This window comes from Abramis brama (assembly GCF_963993115.1).
Source record: "Abramis brama genome assembly, chromosome: 16".
NCBI classification, from domain to species: domain Eukaryota; kingdom Metazoa; phylum Chordata; class Actinopteri; order Cypriniformes; family Leuciscidae; genus Abramis; species Abramis brama.
The window spans coordinates 15,182,443-15,209,810 of NC_139978.1; the positions used below are offsets into that span (position 1 = coordinate 15,182,443).

Genomic DNA, 27,368 nt, shown 5'->3' on the forward strand with positions numbered 1-27,368 from the left:
TTTTGAAATAAATGCTGTTCTTTTGAACTTTATATTCATAAAGGAATCATAAAAAAATATCGTTTCCACAAAAATATTAAGCAGAACTGATTATTAACAATTGAGCACCAAAAACAATTCATAATAATTGAGAACAAAATTAGCTAAATTCAATTTCAATATTAAAATAGAAAACAGTTGAAATTGTATTTTTTTATTATTGTTTTACTGTATTTTGTGATCAAATAAATGCAGATTTTGGTGAGCTAAAAGACCCAATGTTTCAAAAACATTAAAAAAGTTTTGACTGGTAGTGTAAATGTCAAGATCCATCAGTGAGAAAATAAGTCAAAATTGAACTTTCTATGCCTTCCATTTTTCTGCCCTCCTGAATAATTCCCAGGCACTTTCAGGACACGATGTGCTGAACCCTGTCAACGTGTCAGAGAGATGCAGACTCACCGAGATGGCAGCTGCCGCTGGAGGTCTCAGAGGAGCAGGGACAAGGCAGACAGGCGTCCGCGGACCCCTCGCCGGGACGCCGGTAAAAGTTCACCAGGCACTCCTCACAGTTGTGACCCTGAGTGTTGTCCTGACAGTCCAAACAAACACCTGAAACACCAGGAGGACATACAGAACGACTGATCATTAGCAATAGTATAGACAGAATCTGACACTTCCTGAGTCTTATGTAAATCATTATATAAGGTGAGGACTAGTTTAGCACACTGAGGCTTCAAAAGAATTCTGCCTTTTAAGAGAAGAGCCCATCACTAAAGTTTAAAGAGCTCTCATTAATAAATTAAATGTGTACTGGGTACTACACATATACATAATATATTATACATACATTTATATTATATTATATTATGTAAAAGAATAGTTCCGATCCTTCATTCTGATGTTTGAAGCCATTGTAAAATACCCTACAAAAAAGTACATACACCAAATTAATATTAAAATAAATATATATTATATGAATTTAGAACAGCTACGGGGGTTTTATCAACTCCACTTTATTAGCTGTCCTAAATTAACTGTAAACCATAGCTTCACAGGGATAATTGCTTTAATATTGTAGTATATAAACCAATGTTGCATGCAATTTCATGCTTATGTAATTGAATGCAAATTAACAGATAATATTGAGCTTTATGTGATTTAATAATGTTTATAAATATTAATGAAAACATCAAATTGTTATGCTTGGTTCAAGGGGAATGGTAATATGTTACAAGTTATTTTTATTTTTTTTATATTGTTTGATGAGAATATGAAATCTTGTGTTATTATATCTTTCTTTTTTCAGCTCTTATGTTCACTTTGTATGCCAGAGGTCAATTTTTATTTGTGTGTAAATAAAAATATGTTCAATTCAATGTTACAGTTATCCAGTAAGTGTTCTGCGGGGAGAAAGAAAGACCAAAAGGCTTTGTGTAAATGCGCAGTATTCTTCTGGCTCTGTGAGTTACTGCTCGTCTTGTGTGTGTGTGTGTGTGTGTGTGTGTGTGTGTGTGTGTGTGTGTGTGTGTGTGTGTGTGTGTGTGTGTGTGTGTGTGTGTGTGTGTGGTATTATGCTGTGGGGCGGGTGTGAGTCTATGAACTGTAAGCAGTCTCAGGAGATGCTGATTGTGTTTTATGACTGAGGAGGGCTGTAAATCTGACTGTGGCTCTCCGCATTGGGGGAAAGTGTACCAGCTACCATCTGCACACACACCGCAGAGAGAGAGAGAGAGAGAGAGACAGGGACAGATGGGTTCCTAGACACATGCACTTGAACATGCAGTTGCCAAACATGTCTATGGCATCAGTAGACTGAGGCCCGGGTGAAATGATTTAAGATAAACACGCCTACACTTCTCAGATGTCAGCAGGTTTGCTTAACAAATTAACACACACACACACACACATACTAAAGCATGAGCATTATGTTTGATAGGGTTTTTTGGTTCGGATTCAAATTGAGGTTAATTAATCCTTGGTTGCCTAGGATACAGGGAGGAAGAGAGAAAAGAGAGGGAAGTGTGGAGGATGTTGTGATGAATCGCTCTAGGTGAGTCAATCTCAAATCTGCAATATTAGTTTAAAGAAATACTTCATCCAAAAAGAAAACCGATGTTTTATATTCATCTTCATTCTAAAATAAAATAATCATAATATTCTTGCACAAAATGTATATGAATTAAAAAAATAAATGTATATTATATTATATTATATTATATTATATTATATTATATTATATTATATTATATTACAGTATATATATATTCACTAAAATTGCATGCTATTTCATTCCTAAGTATATGAATGCAAATTAACAGATAATATTGAGTACCATGTGATTTAATAATGTTTAAAAATCAAAGCTCCAAATGTATTTATTATTTACATTGAGAAGGCTCAATGTAAATAATGGAAGGCTAAGAGTACGATTGGAAGGCTATCCCTGGAAGACTAAGAGTATGATTGTGAGTATTTAAGTTTTTTTATATTTTTTTTATCTGGTTTTATTTTTGGTTCATATTATGTTTTATAATAATAGGAAGTTTTGTGTTTGTATATCTATAGCCCTGTTTATACCTGGTATTAAGATGCAGTTTGGTCGTTTGGATCACAAGTAGAAGAGGAAGACACATATGTGTTTACAGCTAGTGTTTTAACATTGGGTCAGTAGGTGGAGAGAAGACGGTCTTTTGTGGCTGTTTGAATGCATTAGACCACATGAGTGTTTACACTACGAAAGCAATCCGGTCTAATGCATTTTCCAATACCTCTGGAAGTGGTCGAAAGTGGTTTTACTACTTTGAGTAATGATAAAGGATGGATCAAGATTTGTTTTACAAACTTGTTTCAACAAAACATTGGTTTGTTGATGTACATACACTTGTTAATGCTGATGGTGAGGAATTACCGTTGCACCATCTCATAATGTCATCAAACTGAGTAGCTGAAATAACTGAGAAACGTCCTGCTCGAGTCGTCATTGCGATGGAGGTTCGGGTTGAATAACTAGTTCTTCCAATGTTTCGTCATCGGACTTGCGCTCGGATTGAAATGGTAAAATCGACGCCATCGTTACTGTCTTTACTGTATGTTCAATTGCTGAGCTTTAGGAAGCCTCTGGAGCTGAAGTTCAGTTATGGTAATGGGCCTTTAGTTTTGGAAACATGCTGTAAGCGGTAGACCAATCACAACAAATCTGACCAATCAGAGCAGATTAGGCTCGCGAAAAGGAGGGATTGAATCCTCTGACGAGTCGTTTGAGTCACCATTGAAAAATGTGGTGATGTGCAGTGTATATTATGAGAAAAATGTGTTTTTTGACCTTTGATGCATGTAAATCTGTTGAAGGAGACCTCCAAAACAAAATTAGGAACCTTTAAAATAGCATAATAGGGGCACTTTAATATTCAATGTAGAGACTTCAAATGATGATGAAAGTATGCTGGGCTGACCTGACTGAGGGTGGCAGTAGGTGGAGTGGTTGTTGCATCGGCACGGTTGGCATCCTGTGCTGCTGAAGTGGAAGAACCCAGGGTGGCAGTCGTCACACTTGGGCCCGTAAACACCTATCTTACACGTACACATACCTGAACTGCAAGAGAGAGAACACAGAAAACACACATGAACACATCTAAATCTCAGCTTGACAACAATTATGACACTGGCAGTTTGGAATTTTTTCCTTCTTGTAAAGACAACAATAGCTCCAGCTCCCAACGTCCTCTTTGTGCATCCAGTTCCTGTGGTATCTTATCACACACACACACACACACACACACGGCTTTGCCCTAGACAGCTAACAATCCTGGTCTAAAATGCAGTCATGCACACTTTAAAGCAGTCTAGACCTTTCATTTTTAATTCCACTATTTCTACATGTGGGTACACATGAGGGAACTGTGGCCCAGACCACATTTGAAACCATCTGCTGCTTCAGCCCTGATTCCAGGAATCCCTCTGTCTCTCTCTCAAACACACACACATATTTACTGCCTGTAAAGTCGTCAACCCAAAATAACAGTAGTCTGAAACTACTGAAGCTGTTGGAAGTGTTACATATGTAGGAAATCACAGAACCAACCAGAGTAAATCAGATCCTCAGAACAAAACCAAATCGCCAAAATAATCTCACAGGGAACGATCCACTTACAGTTCAGCTATGTAGAACTAAAATCACACAACCACTAAAATCACTGCTGTCATAATAACTATTTTTATGTTTTATTTTTACATTTTCTGAAGAAATTGTGAGTGGTGCTTGAAAAGCTAAGGTGATTAGTGTGATGTTATGCAGTTGCTAGGGTGTTCTGTGTGGTTGCTATGGCATTGCTAGAAAATTTCCAAGTTGCTGCTAAGTGGTTCTGAGTTGCTTTTAGCATGATTGCTATGTAGTTGCTAGGGCATTGCTAGAGTGTTCTAGGTGGTTACTAGGTAGTTGCTATGATGGTCTGTATGGTTTCTAGGGCATTGCTATTGTCAATTAGCTGTTAAAGCTGCAGTTGGTAACTTCTATAAAAATGTATTTTTTACATATTTGTTAAAACTGTCATTATGTCCTGACAGTAGAATATGAGACAGATAATCTGTGAAAAAATCAAGCTCCTCCGGCTCCTCCCAGTGGTCCTATTGCCATTTGCAGAAATACACCGCTCCCGGTAAGAAACAACCAATCAGAGACAGGAGGAGTGTCTTAGCAGTGTCAATCAAGCTTGTGTACGCGCTGATCACCCCCCTCTCTCGCACAGCGCGCACCGTCGTTCAAAATCAAGATAGCCGGTGTGCCGCGCAGCTGTGCTAATGGCGGACAAACAACTAAAACTGCCAATTTCTCGAGTGGCACCTGCTCATACAACAAAGACAGGTAAACGGAAAAAGACAGATGACGATAAACAAGCGTGTAGGAGCCCATTGACTCAGTGTCAAAACTCTAGCCGCATAACATACAGATAAAATGTCACAAACTGTGCAAAGCAACAATTGAAACCTGCTAATTCAATGGCTTGTCATGTTGCTGAAATAATGTACTAGCAAACCTTATTTAGCATTACACATCGCTAGAATAATTACTTACATACTGTAACGTTACCATTATATTATCTTACTAGCTATTTAACTTATAGAAAGAGTGCAACGTTATAAATTTACATTAGGCTACATGTATTGCAAAATACGTAATGATTTGAGGACCAAGTTTGTAGTCAAAGTATGGGCAGGCCATAGTCAATGTAAAGCATATTGTTGATGTTTCATCCCTACCAGTGAATGTGCGATAACTGTTTATCCACCGTCATTAGTGGCCCTGCATGTTTACTAGCCTGCGCGTTCACAGCAGGCTCCGTTGTGGGGGAGGAGCTGTGGAGGGAGTGCTGTAGCGCAGCAGAGAGCGAGGGGGAGTGACCTGTAAGCTGTGCTTGTTCAAATTTTCAGGCTAGGTCAACGTTTTCTAAAAGTTCCCTACTGCAGCTTTAAGTTGTTCTGACTGGCTTTCAACATGTTTTCCATGTAGTTGCCTAGGTGTACTGTGTGGTTGCTAGGACATTGCTAAGGTGTTCTGGGTGGTTGCTAGGTAGTTGCTATGATGCTCTTGGTGATTGATAGGGCATTGTTAGGCAATTGCTAGGTGGCTGCTAAGGTTTTCTGAGTGGCTTTTAGCATGTTTTCTATGTGGTAAATTGTGGTGTTCTGTGTGGTTGCTAGGTAGTTGTGAGTGTGTTCTTTGTAGTTGCTATAATGTTCTGGGTGTTGCTAAGGGCATTTCTAGGTGATTGCCAAGTGGCTGCTAACGTGTTCTTTTCAGATTGGCTTTTATCATGTTTGCTATGTATTTGCTATAGGGCGTTGTAAGGCAATTGCCAGGTGGCTGCTAAGGTTTTCTGAGTGGCTTTTAGCATGTTTGCTATGTGGTAAATTGGGGTGTTCTGTGTGGTTGCTAGGTAGTTGTGAAGGTGTTCTTTGTAGTTGCTATAATGTTCTGGGTGTTGCTAAGGGCATTGCTAGGCGATTGCCAAGTGGCTGCTAACGTGTTCTTTTCAGATTGGCTTTTATCATGTTTGCTATGTATTTGCTAGGGTGTTGCTAGGCAATTGCCAAGTGTCTGCTAGTGCTAAGGTTTCTGAGTGGCTTTTAGCATGTTTGTTATGTGGTTGCTAGGGTGTTGAGTGTAGTTGCTAGGGTGTTGCTATGTAATTGCCAAGTGGCTGCAAAGATTTTCTGAGTGGCTTTTAGCATGTTTTCTTTGTAGTTGTTAAGGTGTCCTGTGTGGTTGCTAGGGCATTGCTAGCTGATTCCCAAGTGGTTGCTAATGTGTTGGAGTGGTTTTTAATATGTTGCAATGCAGTTGCACAGGTATTTAAGGTGGTTGCAAGATGGTTGTCTTTATGTTTTGCTCATATGGTTGCTCCTATATATCCAGAGTGATTGTCACATGGCAATTACGGCTCAGGTGATTGACCAGAACTGAGCATCTTTTAGCAAAGACGGCAAATTTTATTCCGGGGGATCATGTGCCCACTAAGAAACTGCCATTGAGACGAATGGAAATGCTAACATATAGCTATATCCAGGTATTATAGACCTCCTTGGTTTAAATCCCATACCCAACATATCAGCAATAGCAATAGTGATGCTTGTCTTAGCAAGCCCACTAATGACCACTTGTGCTTATCACTCTTTTATTTAGCAATTTTGCTGATTATCATGTCATTTAATGGATGCTTTAGCCTTTACTCTTTCAGAACAGTCATTAGTCGAATCCCCATACACATAAACACTCCTCCATATCCCACAGATACACACATACTCACACCCCAGGGCTGTTACGTCAGGTCTGGGGTGAAGGTTGAGGCGAGGAGGGGTTTCCAGGGGTTGTGTGATTGGTTCTTGTGTATGAGTGGAGCGAGTGATAGATGAGAGAGGGGCGACGATGACACCCGTGGGACAAGCTTAAAGTGCTCAGCCATGCTGACAGGATCTCAACACTGGAAACCCCAGAAAAACAACAACGGTCGCGATAAAAGAGCCGACGATTAGAACAAATATAAAAAGGAGATATGAGAGAAAGTAAGGAGATTTTGAAAGAGAGAAAAAAAGGGTGTAATTGAGGGTGTATTTAATTATATATACACTTTTTTTTTGTAATACAGTAATGAGTTTTAAAGGGAAATGTGAGTAACTGTCATTAAAATAGCATAAAAAACTAAATGAATGGTCCTAAAAATAGGGGCAGGAACAACATCATCAGTGTCATCACCATCCACCCACATTTACAGACTGATTGTCAATAACATATGGAAATTGTGACACTTCTGTTCCGCAGAGATGTTTCCTGTGGTGCATCAAAGAATCTCACCTGCCCTGCACCTCCATACACTCACACAATCTGTAATCTGAATGCATAAATACAGACACACGTCCTGAATTATATATTACTGGTCTAGCATAAAAAGGGGAGTGAAGTAAAGCAGAAAGAGAGACAGAAGGAGAAAAAGACAAAGAGTGCTACACCCTCCTTTGAAGACACCATTAGTAATTTGACCTGAGTGAAGATGAGGTAGTAAGGGGCAGACGTATAGTCCTTTTAGTATATATATATATATATATATATATATATATATATACAGTGAGGAAAATAAGTATTTGAACACCCTGCTATTTTGCAAGTTCTCACACTTAGAAATCATGGAGGGGTCTGAAATTGTCATCGTAGGTGCATGTCCACTGTGAGAGACATAATCTAAAAAAAAAAAATCCAGAAATCACAATGTATGATTTTTTTAACTATTTATTTGTATGATACAGCTGCAAATAAGTATTTGAACACCTGAGAAAATCAATGTTAATATTTGGTACAGTAGCCTTTGTTTGCAATTACAGAGGTCAAACGTTTCCTGTAGTTTTTCACCAGGTTTGCACACACTGCAGGAGGGATTTTGGCCCACTCCTCCACACAGATCTTCTCTAGATCAGTCAGGTTTCTGGGCTGTCGCTGAGAAACACGGAGTTTGAGCTCCCTCCAAAGATTCTCTATTGGGTTTAGGTCTGGAGACTGGCTAGGCCACGCCAGAACCTTGATATGCTTCTTACAGAGCCACTCCTTGGTTATCCTGGCTGTGTGCTTCGGGTCATTGTCATGTTGGAAAACCCAGCCTCGACCCATCTTCAATGCTCTAACTGAGGGAAGGAGGTTGTTCCCCAAAATCTCGCAATACATGGCCCCGGTCATCCTCTCCTTAATACAGTGCAGTCGCCCTGTCCCATGCGCAGAAAAACACCCCCAAAGCATGATGCTACCACCCCCATGCTTCACAGTAGGGATGGTGTTCTTGGGATGGTACTCATCATTCTTCTTCCTCCAAACACGTTTAGTGGAATTATGACCAAAAAGTTCTATTTTGGTCTCATCTGACCACATAACTTTCTCCCATGACTCCTCTGGATCATCCAAATGGTCATTGGCAAACTTAAGACGGCAAACTTAAGACCTTGACATGTGCTGGTTTAAGCAGGGGAACCTTCCGTGCCATGCATGATTTCAAACCATGACGTCTTAGTGTATTACCAACAGTAACCTTGGAAACGGTGGTCCCAGCTCTTTTCAGGTCATTGACCAGCTCCTCCCGTGTAGTTCTGGGCTGATTTCTCACCTTTCTTAGGATCATTGAGACCCCACGAGGTGAGATCTTGCATGGAGCCCCAGTCCGAGGGAGATTGACAGTCATGTTTAGCTTCTTCCATTTTCTAATGATTGCTCCAACAGTGGACCTTTTTTCACCGAGCTGCTTGGCAATTTCCCAATAGCCCTTTCCAGCCTTGTGGAGGCGTACAATTTTGTCTCTTGTGTCTTTGGACAGCTCTTTGGTCTTGGCCATGTTAGTAGTTGGATTCTTACTGATTGTATGGGGTGGACAGGTGTCTTTATGCAGCTAACGACCTCAAACAGGTGCATCTAATTTAGGATAATAAATGGAGTGGAGGTGGACATTTTAAAGGCAGACTAACAGGTCTTTGAGGGTCAGAATTCTAGCTGATAGACAGGTGTTCAAATACTTATTTGCAGCTGTATCATACAAATAAATAGTTAAAAAATCATACTTTTTTTTTTTTTAGATTATGTCTCTCACAGTGGACATGCACCTACGATGACAATTTCAGACCCCTCCATGATTTCCAAGTGGGAGAACTTGCAAAATAGCAGGGTGTTCAAATACTTATTTTCCTCACTGTATATATATATATATATATATATATATATATATATATATATATATTTAGAGAGAGAGAGAGAGAGAGAGAGAGAGAATTTACATATCTGAAGTCTAGGCTACATTTTTGTTGCATTGTGACATTATTTTCATGACAAATTAGCATATCTCTCCTGATTCACAGTAACCAGCTGCCAAGCCTAAATTATACAAATATCTTATCATTACTGTTATATAAAAAAGATAGTTTTTTGTTTAAATATAATATGTAAAAGTATACAACAAAATATATTTTTATATATTTCTATTAGTAACAGTTATTTGCTGCCATGAATTTAATGCTGTTTTTAAATAAAAATCATTGTGTCAAGACAGGATGATTTTTATCACACACATATATATATATATATATTTATATATATATATATATATATATATATATATATTTATACAATAATAAGAATCTTCACAATAATGTTGCAATGCAAACAGATAAATAAAATACATAATGGTCCTAATTAGACTTCATTTTCTTTATTCATTATATTATATCTTATATTTTCTCATCATTTTGTAGTTGAATATGATTCTCCTTTCCCTTGTTGTCATTTGAGGAGAATACTGTCTATAGCAAGTTGGTTGATGCAGTTCCCATTCTCTAGAAATGGTGTAACACTTCCTAACATTTTCCTAAAGTGTGTTGCCGCCACAATAGAAATATGTTACAAATAAATCCCCTCTGCATTGTTACCTAACACACATCCTTTTAACATTTGTGGGGTGTTAGCTAGATACACTTGCACTTGCTGTGGGAGAGCGTGTGGGTGGGTGTGTGCGTGTGCATGGGCCAGTAGACAGGTTACCATGGTGATGGCTCGGCACCCAGAGCATTCTGAGGGAATGAGAGTGAGGTGTGACATATATGACCTATCAATCACAATCTCCAGAGAAAGAGCGCGGGAGATCAAGAAAGAGAGAAAGACCGCCTGTTAACGTTTTAATACAACCCGGAGAAAAGGGGTTTTGTGGCGAATAAAAAATACAAACATCTGTCCTTCCTAAAAACACTACGGATTCAAAAAACGAGTTAGTGAGAGCATATAAAGATGCCTGTTTCCCAAACACACACACACACACACACACACACACACTGTATCACACACAAACAGTGATTATCAAGGTCAGATAATGATGATCAATCACACGCCCTTCCCTTGCATTCACATTCATTAGCAGACAGACTCCTCGTCTGTGTGTCTGTGGGACATAGACGGCTCTCTAAAGCCAGCTGTTGAACAGAACCATTCATTAGGGTGGCACATTTAGCATTTGTGTAAACACCAAACAGGGTGGCGTTTTGTAGCGTCATGATGCTTATCTAAATCCAACCACCCCCGTTCTAGAAAGCAAATTTAGCCTTATTGAAAAAGACATGCGTATGGATATAAACACGCCATTATGTATTATTTAGGAAAACCAGTAAAAGCAACTTATAAATGGCTGTATTCTACAAAGCCAGCTACTAAAATCTGGGCTGCAAAACATGTAGGCTATTTGTTGTGATAATATCAGCAAAAATACTTGTAATACCAGAGTCTCAGGCACGTGGCATTTTGGTATTGACAGGTCATTTGTAATATGATACACCATCACACAAGTGTCACATGATATTTCACAATAAATATTTCAGTCAAGTGTTACACTGGCAAGTCAAGTATATTTGCAAGTTGATTTAACTCATATCTTTGATTAAAGTATCATTGTTTCCACTTAATTATTTAAATTGATAAATAAGATGACCAAAGTGACTCCACACAGCCTCAAGTTAAAGATTTTGAGTTATCAATTTAATTTAATATATTTTTAATTATATTACCATTCAAAAGTTTGATGTCAGGAAGATTTTTTAAGAGAAATGAATGCTTTTATTCAGCAAAGATGCATTAAATTGATCAAAAGTGAAAGTAACTAAATACATTTATAATGTTACAAAAGATTTCAAATAAATGTTCTTTTCTATTCAGAGAATCCTGGGGGAAAAAAGTAGCAAACCTTTTTTCGACATTGACAATATTAAGAAATGCTTATTGAGCACCAGATCAGCATATTAGAATGATTTCTGAAGGATCATGTGACACTGAAGACTGGAGCAATGAGGCAGAAAATCCAGCTTTAACATCACAGGAATAAATTACATTTTAAAATATACTCAAATAGAAAATGGCTATTTTAAATTGTAATAATATTTTAAAATATTATAGTTTTACTGTATTTTTGCTCAAATAAACGCAGCCTTGGTGGACATAAGAGACTTCGTTCAAAAACATAAAAATCTTACCAAACCCAAATGTTTGAACGGTAATGTACATAAATGCAAATGTTTTTATATAAACATAATTTGAAAGCCAAATACTTTACTTATTTGAGTTCTAAAACATAATATTTCAAGTAATGTTTAATAAGGATCACACTGTGAATTAATTAAAATTTTAGATATAATAATAATGAGGTGTTAATTAATCAAAAAGATTTAATCGCTTGTCAGTAGCTACATTTACATGAACACATGGAATTCATTCTGATTGATGAATCCGAAAGTAGTGTTTACATGATCGCTAAATCCTGTCCTGCTCCACTTCTCAGACGATGAGTGGAAGGAACATTTTAGAATTACACTCCTTTATGACACTTCATCAAAGACTTTAGCTATACAAATATGGTGCACTCATTTTACTTTGAACAGGAGAAAGTGCAATGCGCAATATGGCGGAATAAGTCCAGCCTTCTATATAAAAGACCCAATCGCCGATTGGTAAAGTCTTCTATGAGACAGTTGTTGTCAGATTTCATTGGCGATTTCAAATATGAAATTTAATCGTAAACTTGGTGAACAGCTTTGAAGAATTTGATGTTTCCCCATTCAAATAGATAGGAGCTGTGCTTGCATGACTGAAATAGCTAAACCACTCTTTACAATACGAATAAAATTTAAATCGGATTTAGCCAATTTATTCCGATTGATGTGGTTACGTAACTTTTTTGTGCTACTAGTCTGATTTCAATAGGATTATTAGAGTCCATGTAAATGCAGCTAGTGACTGTACTTGTTTGAATACAAACCCTTATAATTTGACACACTAAAACTGATCAAATAAAAACAATCTGAAAGCAAAAATCGACCAGCATCAGGCAGCACAGCCAGATTTTAGCCGAAGCACACTTAAGCACTCAATGCAGCCGGCTTGACACATAATATATCATAATAGCATCACCAGGGGCTTCCTTAATCATTTGGATTGGTTGTTTATGTGTGCGTACGAGTGTGTTTTCAGAGAGAGAGACTGCGTTGAGCAGGCAGCAGTAGCAGAAAGCTCATTAATGTTTCAGAGACCCTGGGGCAGATCAGCAGCATATTAACTAGGTCAGTGTTACACAACGACTGGATCCCCTCTTCCCTCTCTCTGTCTCTCTGCTGCCATGGAGATGCCAGCATCATTCTCCTTCCTGCATCCTTCACAACCATGACAACCGTGGAACTGGGGTGCTGTGAACCTCGCCTGATGCTTTTAAAACGAAAGGCTTAGATGTTTTCCTGAAGGGGTGTAGAATGCATGGAGATTTGGTTTCTAAGCAACTGAAGTAGTGCAGATACTAAAAACCTTTACTTGTCTTGCATCATACTTTACTGACTTACTTAAACCACACAGCAATATATATTTTGGATTAGCGATGCATGATGTGTCGGCCACCTTATCGGTATCGGCCGATATATGCACATTTTTAATGTTATCGGCCTGATAAGAAAAATTTGGCCGATATATTAAACCTGATAAATAATGGATTATTTCCTTCAGCTGAGACAATTCAGATGTGCACTGTTCACCATAATGGTTTTGAATTGCTTGAAATATGATTAGAATCACTACAAAACAGGAAAATACAGTTATTAGGCTACATAAAATTATAATTGTGTGGTTGGGACTTTTAATGGTGAGACTTTTGTTTTTGTAATCAGGCTGTCAAAGATTATATAAAAATGTGGATTTAGATTTATCGGCCAATATATCAGTTATCGACTTTCAAATAAAGAATTATTGGTTATCGGTATTGACCAAAATTTTCATATCGGTGCATCCCTATTTTGGATATGTCATACAGTTTATACTAATTGGTGACGGATTTGGGAACAATTAATTCCAGTCATTTAAAGTCAGCATAAAACGGAAGCAGTGATAGTCTTTTCTTCTCTATTGTGACGTATATCAGAGTGAAATGGCTTCTTGAACAAGAAAAAATGTAGGGCGGGACTTGATTTTGTCCATCGGGAATTGATTGGATGGTTGTGGTTTGCTATTGCTGTGATGTCATTTGAGTGTCAGGTTGTCCCGCCCTTGCGTCAGACAACGTCAACAAAGAAGAGAAGAGAGGGAGGGGAACTTATTTTGATTAAAGATTGCAAAAAAAAAAAAAAACGATATGCACGGATAAATAATTTATAATACTGCAATATTCCATACAAATAAGAATTGTTCATTCTGATTTCATGGTGACTTTAATCTGATTGGCTGAACGGCCCTACTTGAGTGTTGATATAACAACCCAAAAACAGAGACTTTTTACTGTGCATTTGCGGGTTCCAGATTTAAGTTCTCAACACACTTAAGTACACTTTATAATAATGTCAAATTATAAGTTTTATTTGCAGTATGTAAGAATGACAACTAGTGGTCGACATGGCAAAATCGAAAATTGGCAAATTGGCAACGTGCAGTATCACAGACCAAAAAAAAAAAGCCTGGAAACGCACATTTCAAAATAAAATAACTGTAGAAGTGTTTTTCAGAGAAACGAGTATGTGACCTTAGCATGTTTCCTAAATATCTGCAAACATATTATGGTATTTTTATGCTTTCGTAGAGTGAAAAAGTTACATACAGCACCTTTAAAGAAGTACACTTATTTTGATGTGTTGACTAACATACTAAAGCACATGTAAAGTACTTGATTATAATATTATAGTGTGTTTTTCAGTATTACATTTGAAGATAATATTAATGCACTGAATTGCAACTTCATCATTACAAATGTGTATATCTTAGTTTTCCATAAACACTTGTCAGTACATTCAGCACAGTACACTTTAACTAGAGATTAGTTTAACTGGAGATAAACCATATTTCAAAGACAATAGAAGTCATTATTAAATTAGATATATAGATGGAATTTAGTCTTAAGTGGTTCAAAAGGCACTCAGTTCAGCTAATTGCATTTAATATACATTTTAACTATTTTCATTTAATTGCAATTAAAATGTAAATAAGTATCCGAAAACATTACATTCAGTTCACACTTGAGTATATTGAAATGAAGAGCTGCTGATGGTGTACAACTGACAATTTACCTCCCACACTACTTAAATCTTGAATCAACAAAGAACACACAGCTGGCCATGGATATAAAAGCATGCAGTATGCACATTACAAATCAGGTCATGAAATGCATCTCTTCTGTTGCACCACTGTACGATTACAATAATCATACACATTCTCTCCTCTGGTAAATTTGCATATAATTTGTATACATCACACATGCAGTTTTTAAATGTGTAGATGCATCTTAACATGGGCACTATGCTGTTCATTGGCAAGCTAATCTCTTTTAAGAACAACAACCAAAAAAAAAAAAAAAAACAGCCTTGGAATTTTATTAGGATATGCTAATATAAGAACTCATAATATTCAATGGACTCATATTGGCCATTATAATTTCCCTGAGGAGCTCTTGAGGTATGAACACAGTATAAGAACAGCCTTAGCAGACCAATGGTTTCGCAGACAAAACTGTAGCCATCCAAGTACAGTATAATTAGAACTTTTATTAGAAGCTTCATTACAAAGATCATGCAACATCAAAGCTTTATTGCTAACTTAAAATAATATGGTGGTCTAACTGAACAATGACTGACTTATTACAGCTAGATATCAACTCTTTCTCCAGCGAATCAATGCTTGGGTTGGTTTTGAAAAGGTATATAACAGATCATAAATGTTGACCTTCATAATGTGAGACTGAACTAGCATCTATTATACTGCTGTTCAAAACTGATCTTACTTGAGCAGTCAGCTAAAAAAATTCTCAGATAGCCAACAAAACTGTACATTTGTCCTTAAAGAAATATCCAAATTTAGACTTAATCCTGATTATGGAATCATGGTTACTGGCTCTAAAAGCCAATTACTTTACGGCCTCATCCCAAAACAAAGACAGACCACAACAATCTGCTCCCTGCGGGGAATGTCATTTAATTAGGCTCAAACTGGCAATACACAGCATTTCTCTCTGTAAACCTTCTAAACATTTAAAGCACAGGACAGTATATGCCAACAGGAAACTGATATGTCCTCAACGTTTTACAATACGGGATTGAGCTAATCTGCCTGATTATATGCTTACTTAACTATACTTCAGGGAGAAAATTAGCTAAATCTTACAAGACCCTGCCTTTTGGGATATCTGGGAACATTCTCAAAGGATTCTATATTCTTAAATATAGTAAATGTTTTCGTTTTATTCTAAAAGAGTTGAGGAATAGAATGAGGAATATCATTTTAGAATGATTTCTGTAGGACACTGAAGACTGGAGTAACGGCTGCAAATAATTCAACAACCAAAGGAATAACATATATTCAAATAGAAAACAGTTATTTTGAATTGCAATCATATTTCACAGAATTACTGTACTTACTGTATTTTTGATCAAATAAATGCATTCTTGGTGAGCATTAGAGATTCTTTCAAAAACAAACAGACCGCAAACTTTTGAACGATATCGTTTTTGACGAAAAAAAGAAACTTCAATAGCAAGACACATAAGAATGTAATTTTCCCACAATGCCTCTCACCTGTCACAGCTTGAGCTGTCTGCACCGAAGGAGTCACATGCACAGGGCAGGCAGCCGATGGTGCCGTTGGTGAAGTGATCTTCCTCACACTCTTCACACTGCAGCCCAGTGTAACCCGGCATACAGTCGCACTGACCCGTCTCACGGTCACACTCATCAGGGTCCGACACTCCTTCACCGCTGCAGTTACACACCAGCTCTTCAGAGGACACACAGACAAAGGATTCCTTATGAATTTTTGACAACCAAAGAGGGGCAATGTTAAGATCATCAAATATTGATATAAAGTACAGACAAATTCACCCCGCACACTCTTAAACATAAAGGTTCTTTATAGGCACTGATGGTTCCATGAAGAACCTTTAACATTCATGGAACCTTTCCACTGCACAAAAGGTTCTTGATAGTGGAAAAAGGTTATTTAGATTATTAAAATGTACTTCACACTAATAAAAAAAACGGTTATTTTAAGAACTGTTCATTGAACGGTTCTTCGGGGAACCCAAAATGGCTCTTCTATGGCAACGCTACGAAAAAACCCCGCCTCTTTTGAAACAATTATTTCTGCTGTGAATATCTACTCTTCTTTGTAATTAAGACAATGTTTCCCAGCCTTTTTTGTCTTACAAACCCTCAAATCTCACTCCCCTGCCCTCAAGAGGAGCGCTAGCAACTAACGCTAGCGGCTGCGGCCTTTAGCATCCTTGTTAGCGCGCCCGCCTCCCACGCCGGAGACCCCTGTTCGAGTCCCGCTCAGAGCGAGTGGAATAGGACCAGTTACATTTGGTGCCGTGACCCGGATGGGAGTGAGGATTAGGGGGGTGAGTGTAACGGACATAGGCCAGTAAGAGCTGTGCATGTAAACCTCACTCCTCAAGAGGCGCGCTAGCGACTGACGTTAGAGGCTGCTGCCTTTAGTGCCGGAGACCCCAGTTTGAATTCCGATTCAGAGCAGCTCGAGAGAAATGGTCACACAAAGATCCTTCAGTACAGGCGCGTTAGGTTTCACTTATTAGGTTACACTTTATTTTAAGTTGACATAGGTACATTGTACTTACTAAAATAAGTGCTGAGTAATATTAATTAACTACATGTACTTACTATATAGAGTTAGGGTTAGGGTTTGGTTTAGGGTTAAGTTACTTGCAATTCTGCATAATTTTCTGTTATTACTATAGTAAATACATGTAGTAGCCTAACATGTAACTACATCACCTACATCATAAAGACACACAAAAAAAACAATTGTACTATGGGAAAAAATAGGTTCTGCAGTGAATGTCAACTAATGAAATTTCATTGCACATTATTATTATTTTCCATAAAAAGGAGCAGATTTTCATAGCAATTCTAACTATTTTACATTTTGGCGAATTGGTGGTGAATTCGTACAATCTCATTCGTACATTTTCGTACGATCTGCTTATGCTCCACTTCATGCTTCATTTTTTTCATTTTCGTTTAATTTATTGTATGTTTTCGCAAGACTCAAATCATAAAAATGAATACGAATTTCTTGTCAATTCACTAAAATGTAAAATAGTTAGCCTATGTTTTCTCTTGAGATCGGGTTGGTTTTATACACTGGAATAAATGTTAACCTAAAAACCTGCTTACATCTAATGTGCTAACATCTAACTTAATTTTATTCAAGTCAAAAATATGATTTAATATCACTGAATGAACCTAAATATCAGGTTACAACAGCCAATAAATAAATAATTAAATAAATGCAAGGGTTAGAAGTAGGTGGAAGTAGCTCCATACGATAACAACTGCAAGTTACTATTTTTGCAGTGTAGGTTTAACAAAGCGAAATCTTTCCAAGTGCCCCCTTAGGGTACACATAACCCTGGTTTAAAACTGCAACTAAAGAAGAAACCATGATACATTGTCAACCGTAGAGTGTTCAAACATAAAGCCCTGTTAATGCAGCACTCCTGCTCGGTAGTAAATTTCTCCAAGTCTGCTATGCATCACTCCACTCCATCTTGCCGAACTCTGGCAGCTATAAAGAATGACTCCCTCCAGCCTGATTCTTTGACACTTCATTAAGTTGATATTAGACTGAGGGAGTGCAGATATTTAGTATGTAGGAGAGGCTGTAGAACCACAGAGGAAGAACACAACCTCTAAAGGCAAATCAGTGACATTATATTTCAACATGGCAGCAAATTCCAGCTCAAGGGAAAACATGAAGCTTGTGTAATTACAAATCTATACCAACTGCAATTAAATCGAAGAGGATGTTCCAGAAGTGTTGCTGTAATATTTAAATATTGATCTAAATTTAGGCTGGAAACCCCCAGCATGTTTTAGCTAACCAGCAACAGGCCAACTTCGAATAGGCTTATAATTGAATATAGTTGGATGTAGATTTTCTTTTTCTATTATTTATTTTCTTAACACAACTAGAGACAGTTGAGAGGGCCTGGCTTAAACTTCATGAACACCACAGCTCTGTCTTGACTATGTGCTAATTTGCTAGGACACAGATCTGTTTGCTAATGATCAAATGTGTTTGATCTCAAAGCCAAAGTGGGCTGCATTTATAAAAATGTAAATCTGAAAGAGCACGTTTGAATCCATCTTTCATGTAATACATGTTTTTATTCATCAGCCTTTGTTCATCTGCGTGTACCCGAAGCAACCTCTTATCCCTTAGAGGAAACGGTCTATTCCCTTTGGTGGTCATTTAGTTCAGGGGACAGAAATCAAAGCCAGGCGAGGTGTTAAAGGAACAGTTAATCCACAAATTAAAATTCTGTCATCATTTATTCCCAGTCATGTTGTTCCAAACGCTGATTTCTTCCATGGAACACAAAAGGAGAATTTTACTTGTCCACCATTTACATGCAATGAGTTCCCATGGGTACAAAGGCTTCAAGCTTCAAAAATGAAGCAAAAACACCATAAAAACATCCCAAAAGATGTCCGTGCAACTCATGCACGATCTTCTGAAGCTATTCGAGAGCTTTGTGTGAGGAACAGGCTGAAATGTACGGTGTTATTTTATGAAAATCCAGTGTAGCCGGATCATTAGCCCCTTTCACACGGTAATCCCAGTAAATTACCGTAAAATTACCAGAATGACATTTTTAACTTTATAACGTTAACGTTTTATTTAATCAATAAGTTACAACATACTTATTTACATTGCTTTAACTCTTCAAAATAAGTTCCGCAATTTTCAACTTTTTTTTTAAAGTTAAACAAGGTTCAATTGTTTTTCAGTACTCAGTTTAATGTAATTTAAGTTGAAATTACTTAAACATTATTGTACTTAAAAAATTAAGTACTGGTACATATGCTGTTCACACAAGCAACACGAGTTTTGGCTTGTTAGGCTGGGTCTTGAGCGCGTAAGTTAGTGCACACACATTTGGAGTGAGTATTGAACACACTGCAAACTGCGAACACACACACACCCAGAGCAGTGGGCAGCCATTTTTTCTGTGGCAACTGGGGAGTGATTGGGAGTTAGGTGCCTTGCTCAAGGGCATCTCAGTCATTTCCTGACGGTATTGAGAATCGAACCCGCAACCTTCAGGTTACCAGTCTTGCTCTCTAACCATCAGGCCACAACTGCCCATAGAAAAAGCTGCAAGACGCGGTGCAATGGTCAAAGAGATCCATTTAGCGCATATTTACATAAAAACTATTAAAAAGGAGCGGAGCTATCACATCATCTCCATTAGAACTTTATGACTGGCACAAAGCAGACTTCTTACATCAGCGCATTCTGACTTTGTACATGCTCATAACGGTAATCTTCATTCTTTGTTCACACACAGCATCATTACAGTAATTTACTGGTAATGTTCCAACTTCTCATATGGGTAAATTGGCGCACACGTTTTACTGGTATTTTTTTAAAAGGTCTTGTTCTCAATCTCACGTGATCTCTTAATGGTAAATTTACCAGTAAAGACTGTATGTGTGAAAGAGGCTTGTGAACTCAAGAACTCATGTGCAAAAGAATAAAAGTCACATGGATTAGAATGACATAAAACCCTAATGTTGTTCCAAACTCGTATTACTTTTCTTTCTTTTGTAAATAATGACAGATTTTTTTTTTTTTTTTTTTTACAGGTGATAGATGAGTTTTTTTGTTTGTTGTTTTTTTGAAAGAAATTAAAACCTTTAATCAGCAAGGATGCATGAAATTGAACAAAAGTGACAGTAAAGATATTTATAATGACTCAATGATTCGAAATAAATAATGTTCTTTTGAACTTTATATTTATCAGCGAATCATGAAAACATCGGTTTCCACAAAAATATTAAGCAGCATTACTGTTTTTAACTTTGATAATATTAGAATGATTTCTGAAGGATCATGATGCTGAATATTCAGTTTTGCCATCACACAAATACATTTTTGTGAGAAAAAAAAAGAAAAAAAAATCAATATAAAACTGTTATTTTAAATAGTAATAATATTTCACAATATGACCGTCACCCTTATACAAGTATACAAGACTTATTTTAAAAGTATTACAAAAATCTTACTTTTGAATGGTTGTGTACATATAACAACACAATAATCAATGCACTCACACATCTATTTAGAGCATAGTCAATGTAATGTTACCAATAACATTAACAATGGCATGTTCATAGTGCAGATTAATATGACTGAAGATTCAGAATCAGATCAATGAACTCCATTAAGAGCCATGACGTCTTTCTGTGAATCTCTAAAGCCTTCATCCCCAAGATCCCATTTTAGCAGATTTACTGCAGTAGGTCACCCAGAGGGGCACCTGCCGAAAGGGAAAAGCATCATTTGTATGCACCGACAGACACACCTTCTAACACACGGAGCTGTGGAGTGTGTACGTAAACACCTTCTGCTCCTGAAGGGGGGCTGTGGAGGGTGCGGATAAGAAGCTTACAGATCCCAGTCTGACAGATTATGCATACATCCATGTAAATGAGGCTACCGCCGACCAGACTCATCGCTTTATGAAAAAATCATGGAATTATTAAATATGACAGTGCGATTACAACTGAACCATCTGAGAGGATGAACCTTTGATGTGAGGTAAATGCGACGTGGCTTCATTGCCCTCAGACGTGATATGATAATGAACCATCAAGTAAATAAAAACATGAACTAATCATCGTTTACTGTGAAGAAGGGTGCCGTTGTATATCAGGGGTCGTTCGATGTTACATGAAGCTAAAAGACAAGATGGACACTGGGTGTCAGACGACAAAAGAAAGAACACATGACAAAGGTGTCAGTGTGAAAGAGTCAAGACAAATATATTCTTCTGTCCATTAGTTCCAGTGGAAATGGCACTCATCCCACTCCAGCACACAGACTCGAATCAAATGTAGGGTAAAGAGAGTTCACTGGGCCATCTAATGCACAGCTGCTAGCATGTAGGTCAAACCCGCTCACCTCTAAAATCATACTCATCATAAAGGATTTATCTGTTTCCATTAGAATATTTCAGATGCCCCTCTAGCTAAAATCCTATGCATAAGAGGAAAGCTCTGACTACTGCAAATGCATCTGGATTAGTAAAACGAACAGATGTATTTAGGGTTGTGCAACATCCAGAAGTGAATCATCTTTTGTTTTAATAAGAATTTTAAATTAAAATGGAATCAAATAAAAAGAAATTGCATCTTGTTGCAGTTTTCAATTATGATTTCATCTTTCTGTATGAACGACAAATCATACACAAAACGGAAACTTCCAGAGACAAATTAATTTAATTTAATTTAATTTAAACAATTTAATTTACATACAGTAAATGTGTTCTTATTATTTTAAAAACTTTTCTTTCTTTCTTTTTTCATTGATTGAAATACCACTGAAAGAAAATGAAATGTAAATACTATAAAATTTATATTTAAACGAAAATTAGAAATGTTGCCCTGGCATTTCCTGGCAACTAACTGAAATTAAATGTTTAAGTTAAAGTATTAAAATTATAAAATAATTAAAAATATTAATAAATAGTATAAATTAATAATACTAAAATAACACCACTGTAAAAAAATATATTGTTGTAATTAGTTATCACAACTTAAAATGTAGTGTTTTTTGTTGTGATTAAACAAAGTGTTAAGGTAAGTTAATCTAATGTTGAATTTTAAGTTGTGAAAACTAATTGAAGCAGCATTTTTTACACATTATACACAATAAACATATGGAGTATTTCATAGCATATGGAGTATTACACACAAAACATATGGAGGATTTCCAGAAACAGATGATATGATGTATAAAATCTGTTTCTGGAAATACTCCATATGTTTTGTGTATGATAACATAGTTCATACAGAAAAATTAAACGATTATGCTGTATGATTAAAAATGTCTTATAGAAAGTTCATTTAAAAACATTACTTTTTTTACAGGATACATGATCGTATCTCTTCTTGACCATCTTGTTGTTTTGGACTGATAAAATATTTGGAATGTGAATTCAATAAATTTCTCTTCCTCTCAATGTACAGTAATACAAAAAATCCAGTTCAACATTCAATTTGCGTGGCCAATTAAGTTCAAAATTCTAACTCATGAATTGAAAAAAGAGTCTTAAATTCTGAATTTGCCCAACCTCAGTCATAAATGCCTTCTGAACTTGTAAAGGTATCCAACCTTTACAAGATGCCTGTTGTACAGTATATCAATCTAAATGGAAGTATTTAGTGTCCACTCTCAATTTCTAGCACTTTCTCGGGCCCTGCAGAGGTTCTGTTGTGTGAAGAGCTTCCCTTGCACTTCCTGTGTCCTAATAACGGCAGACAGTCTATGCTTTTGTGGACATTGTCTCCCGATTATAACCTCGCCATAAGGAACAATAGCTGTGGAATGTCTAATCACAATGACAGGCCGGAGAAGGGTTAAACATCTGTGGTTGCCTGCTTTTACCCATCTGGAAATATATTAGTGTTTTTTTCATTCGGTTCGGTATCATTTCTTGCATTTTGTTTGGGAATGTGGTTGGAGATTAGTGCAAGAAAGCAAATTTAGCTAAATGTCCTTATGCAGAAACACCCATGTGATCCAGCAGCTCTTCTTTTGTCTCTTTTGAAAGTGAGTAAAGGTTTCTAAATGTCTACAAACATCTAAGCCTATGCAGTGTAAACTCACTGGGGTCAATGACCCTTTCATCAGTGCGCTGGTGGTAACTGTCAGTTTTGTTGTCTTGGGGATTTAGCTTTATTATGGAAAAGTAGGCCAAGTCTATAGATATTTCCATATGAACAATAGGTGCACCCAAATGACTATGTAAATGCAAGATTTATGTAGACCTCAGTCTCATTAACAGTGTGACCTGGTTATTTTACACATACACAAAATGGATAATCTGCAGTCCTTCTTTCTTAACAGCTACTAGCAACACACTATAAAAAAAATACGATTCTAATACAAATGTTAACAATCCCAGTTGGAAATACTCAACGAAATACTAGCTGATGTCCTTTAACTGATAAAGCCCACAGCTCCTGAATCGCTTCATACTGAAGGGTTAAAGTCAGGACAGACAGACAACTAGCTAGTTAGGACAAACACCTGCAGTTCAATCAATAAAGAGCCTGTATGGGCACATTATTATGATTTGCCATATTATATCAGTGGATAGGCCAGACATCATAAGAGCCTGTTACATAATAATGATGTAAACAAAATCAAGGTCAAAATCAATGCATTCAGATGGATAGATAGATAGATAGATAGATAGATAGATAGATAGATAGATAGCAGACAGACAAATAGATAGATAGTCTAGTAGAGTGAGGTGAGCGTGCTATCGATACCTCATCAATATATCATGTTGCATGGCTATGACTGCTAATGAAGTGATTTCTGAGAGGCGGACTGCAGGAATGATGATGGGTTAGCTTTACAGTACAGGATTATGAAGCAGGAAAGGCCTGATGTTCGCACTGATTAGATAACGGCCTAGCTACTAAATGACTTATGCTTAATAAAAAATACTCTCATCTAGCATTTCTGTTGTCATAAATGTGATTTCTACATTTTGGTATTCAGTTCTTTCGCTATCCATTTGAACTCACCTTGAGAATTGTCAGAGGTTGTGCTCAAATCGGGCACGATGCCTGATCTGTCTGCTTTATTATCAGAGATCTGCGTTTCTTTCATCTGCGTGTCAATAGAGCTGAGCTTCCTCCGATAAAACGCGGCCATGTAGCTGGGATTCGACAGGGATGGGGTGGTGGTGGGGTCCGTTGTTGGTGGTTTAATGGTGGCTGCTGGTGCGGCGACATTTATCGGTTTTCTGGCGGACGCGATCGTGGGCGCTGGTGTCAATGCGACAATACCGAGCCGGTACCCTGGAAGCTCGTTCGCGCTCGTATCTGGATGCTCTTCTGCGATTGCACGAGATTTCCTTAGCACTAACGGCAGCGCATCGTAGGAATGAACCGCCTCGGATAACCCCATGCACATAAACACGATGAATGGGAAAGCCGGAGATGTAAACATCATTAAGGCAAGCCACCACATAATCTCAACGCTCCATGAAAACCTCCTCGAGACGGACTTCGCAATGCCCCCGTCCTCCAATTTCCATCGGGTTATTCCAAACAAGGTGGTTTCCAAGCCGCCCCGATGTAGCCTACTCCACCATATCCGAGAGAGACCCCCTTTTTTGTCAATGGCTCTAAACCGACTGCAAGGTGTTTGATCCGCACCGACCTGTAGTAGGAGCGAAGCGCAATAGAGTGGCACACGCACTGACCAATCAGAATGCAGGATGAGATAACCGCTGAAGTGAGATGTGTGTTTTTTCTCACCGCTTGATAGACGGTGAGGCGTCTGATTGGTTCAAATCAGGCGCATCGAAACCTCGCTGGCTGGTTCACGCAGTCAGGCGATCATTACAATATTTTAATTTTACAGCCTATTGTTGAAGCAGCCGTGGAGAAAAAATAGGAAAACACGTTCCAAAATATTTAAGGACTTTCAAAACAGCATTTTCAAGCAATTATACTTCATTCTACGTCCGCATGAGCAATTAAATTATTGCCATTATAAGGCTGTCTAAACTCTAAAGGGATTATTATATACACCACACTGACCCTAGTTTAGTAATTTAATTATTTTCTATTTTATTCTAATTTTATTTATTTATTTATGTGGTGGTGATGGTATTTGGAGCTCTGGGTTGATTTCAGTTGCCAAACTGTCAGGTTATTATCATCAGCAGCACCATCTTCTGGTTGTGCAAAAGAATGAGGAACAATGTGGTGCATGTGACACTATCCTGAGCCATCCATACCAGTAAGAGGATGGAGAAGTGCAATTGTTCCACTGGATTGTAATGCCAGCGTTCTAAACTGAGTTTTAGAACAGAGCTTCCTTCACACCTCACCCTCATCCCTGCTGTTTTGAGACCTCATCAAGGTGAAGGCCAACATCCATACGGACATCTCACGCATGTGTGGACGAACACCTGGGGCTCTGGCAGTGAGCAGTGACATTGTACAGGTGGAGACAGAATAGAATAGAATAGGATAGAATAGAATAGAATAGAATAGAATAGAATAGAACAGATCTTTATTGGCGTTGTCATTAAAACACAGAAAGACTGTTTAGCAGCTCTCAAGGATTGGCAAAAATATAAAAAGCATGAATATAAGACAGTGAGGTATACTTTGTGCAAAAAAAAAAAAAAAAAAACATTATAGTGCTGTAACAAAAGGCTATGTGGTATAGATATATGGTATATACCATAAATATGACAATATATGTATCATATCTATATGTATTGTACCAGTTCGAGAGGCAGGTTTATTGCACCATAGTATTTGGAAGTGAAAGGAGGGAAATTTCCATTTGACTGCCTGTGGGACAAACCTTTTTTAATCTGCTAGTCTTTGTTTTGATTAGCCTATATCTCTTTCCAGAGGGCATGGGGGAGAACAGGGGATGTCCAGGGTGAGTGGGATCCTTTATAATACAACTGGCTTTCTTTTGGAGTCGGCCAGTGTAAATGTTTCTGAGGTAACCAGAGATTGCTTTTGACATGAATCTTCAATAAGAAAAAAAGGGAGAGTACAAAACAAAAATGTGGGTGAAGGGGTAGGGGCGGGGGTGATGGTGGGAGGCTATTTCTAGATATGTAAATTGTCACTTAATGTGTTGTTAGGCCTTACATTGTATAGGTTGTATAGGTTTACATTGATTTTTTTTTTTTTTCTTTAGATTTTATATCATTTATAAAACAAGGGTAGCCTATTGAAATTCAATATAGTACTGAGAATTGACTGGGACACAATAATAGGCCTATAGGGGTTTTCGAAATAGTGATTCTCCAAACAAATGACTATTTATAAATATTTCTGTCCTTGATTGAAACAACTTTTATTTGTTTTTAAAATATTTAGAACTGAATGGTTGTGATTATTATAATAAAACAATTAAAAGAGTTCCAAATTATGCACAATGTTAACAGAAACTGCTGGAGGACAGTGCTGTTTCTCAGAATACTCATGTGTAACAGGCATGGGCCAACAAGAGATATGAGGGTCAAAACAGTCCACATGATTACACAACCCACATGAGAATCATTTTAAAGGACATGGTGCGGAGTATGCAAATGGCCAACTGTAAGCTGTCAAAAAACCTTCAGCCCTCATCTACAGATCTTGAATGTCTCATTTATAAATAAATAAATAAATAAATCATTTATTGTTTTATTATCTTTCCTTCTTTTGTTTATTACTGTCATTTGAGGTTTGTTTGAAATGCTGTTGTTAGTGTTTAGATGCAAAGTCACCTATAAATTCATATGGTCTTTCCAGACATTTTATATTAAAAGTGAGTTTTTGATAATTCCCCTATACATTCATAGTCATAGTATATTTGTAATTACTCTCTTCTTTAGATTTATATTCATATATTCAATATTATATTCACAACAAAGTGATTTACAGCAGGGATCTTCATTGGGGCTTTTTTTTTTTTAAGGAAAGCATGCATTTAACATAAATAGGCCTATAATGTGTAAAAAAAAAAATAGGTCATCTTTCATTGTTGCGGAACATCAGAGTGTAGGCTATTTAGTTAAAAGCGTACAATCATCAATAATTATTATTTTAATATTTTATATAATCATCTAAACAAAGTGTAAATACATTAATGTGTCATTATAAGTTTTAATAATATTATGCGTCTAATGTTTTTTATTATTATTATTATTATTGAACATAACAGCAAATACAGTTTAATCTACAATAACAATAGAATTATAAACAGTAGACAAATAGCAAGTTCAACAAAAATAAAGTAAAA

General features: G+C 37.1%; 1 protein-coding gene across 1 annotated transcript in view; it reads right to left on the reverse strand.

Annotated features, from left to right (window-relative positions):
- LOC311066221 (multiple epidermal growth factor-like domains protein 9) overlaps positions 1-24,812 on the reverse strand; it is a 75,351-nt gene extending 50,539 nt beyond the window's left edge. The window contains exons 1-4 of the mRNA XM_084087268.1: positions 24,131-24,812; positions 16,085-16,283; positions 3,435-3,574; positions 442-591 (exon numbers count right to left, since the gene is read on the reverse strand). Of these exons, the coding sequence (XP_083943394.1) occupies positions 442-591; positions 3,435-3,574; positions 16,085-16,283; positions 24,131-24,578 (937 nt within the window). The 5' untranslated portion in view covers positions 24,579-24,812. The remainder of the gene's footprint in view (positions 1-441; positions 592-3,434; positions 3,575-16,084; positions 16,284-24,130) is intronic.
- Between the last annotated feature and the right edge of the window lie 2,556 nt (positions 24,813-27,368).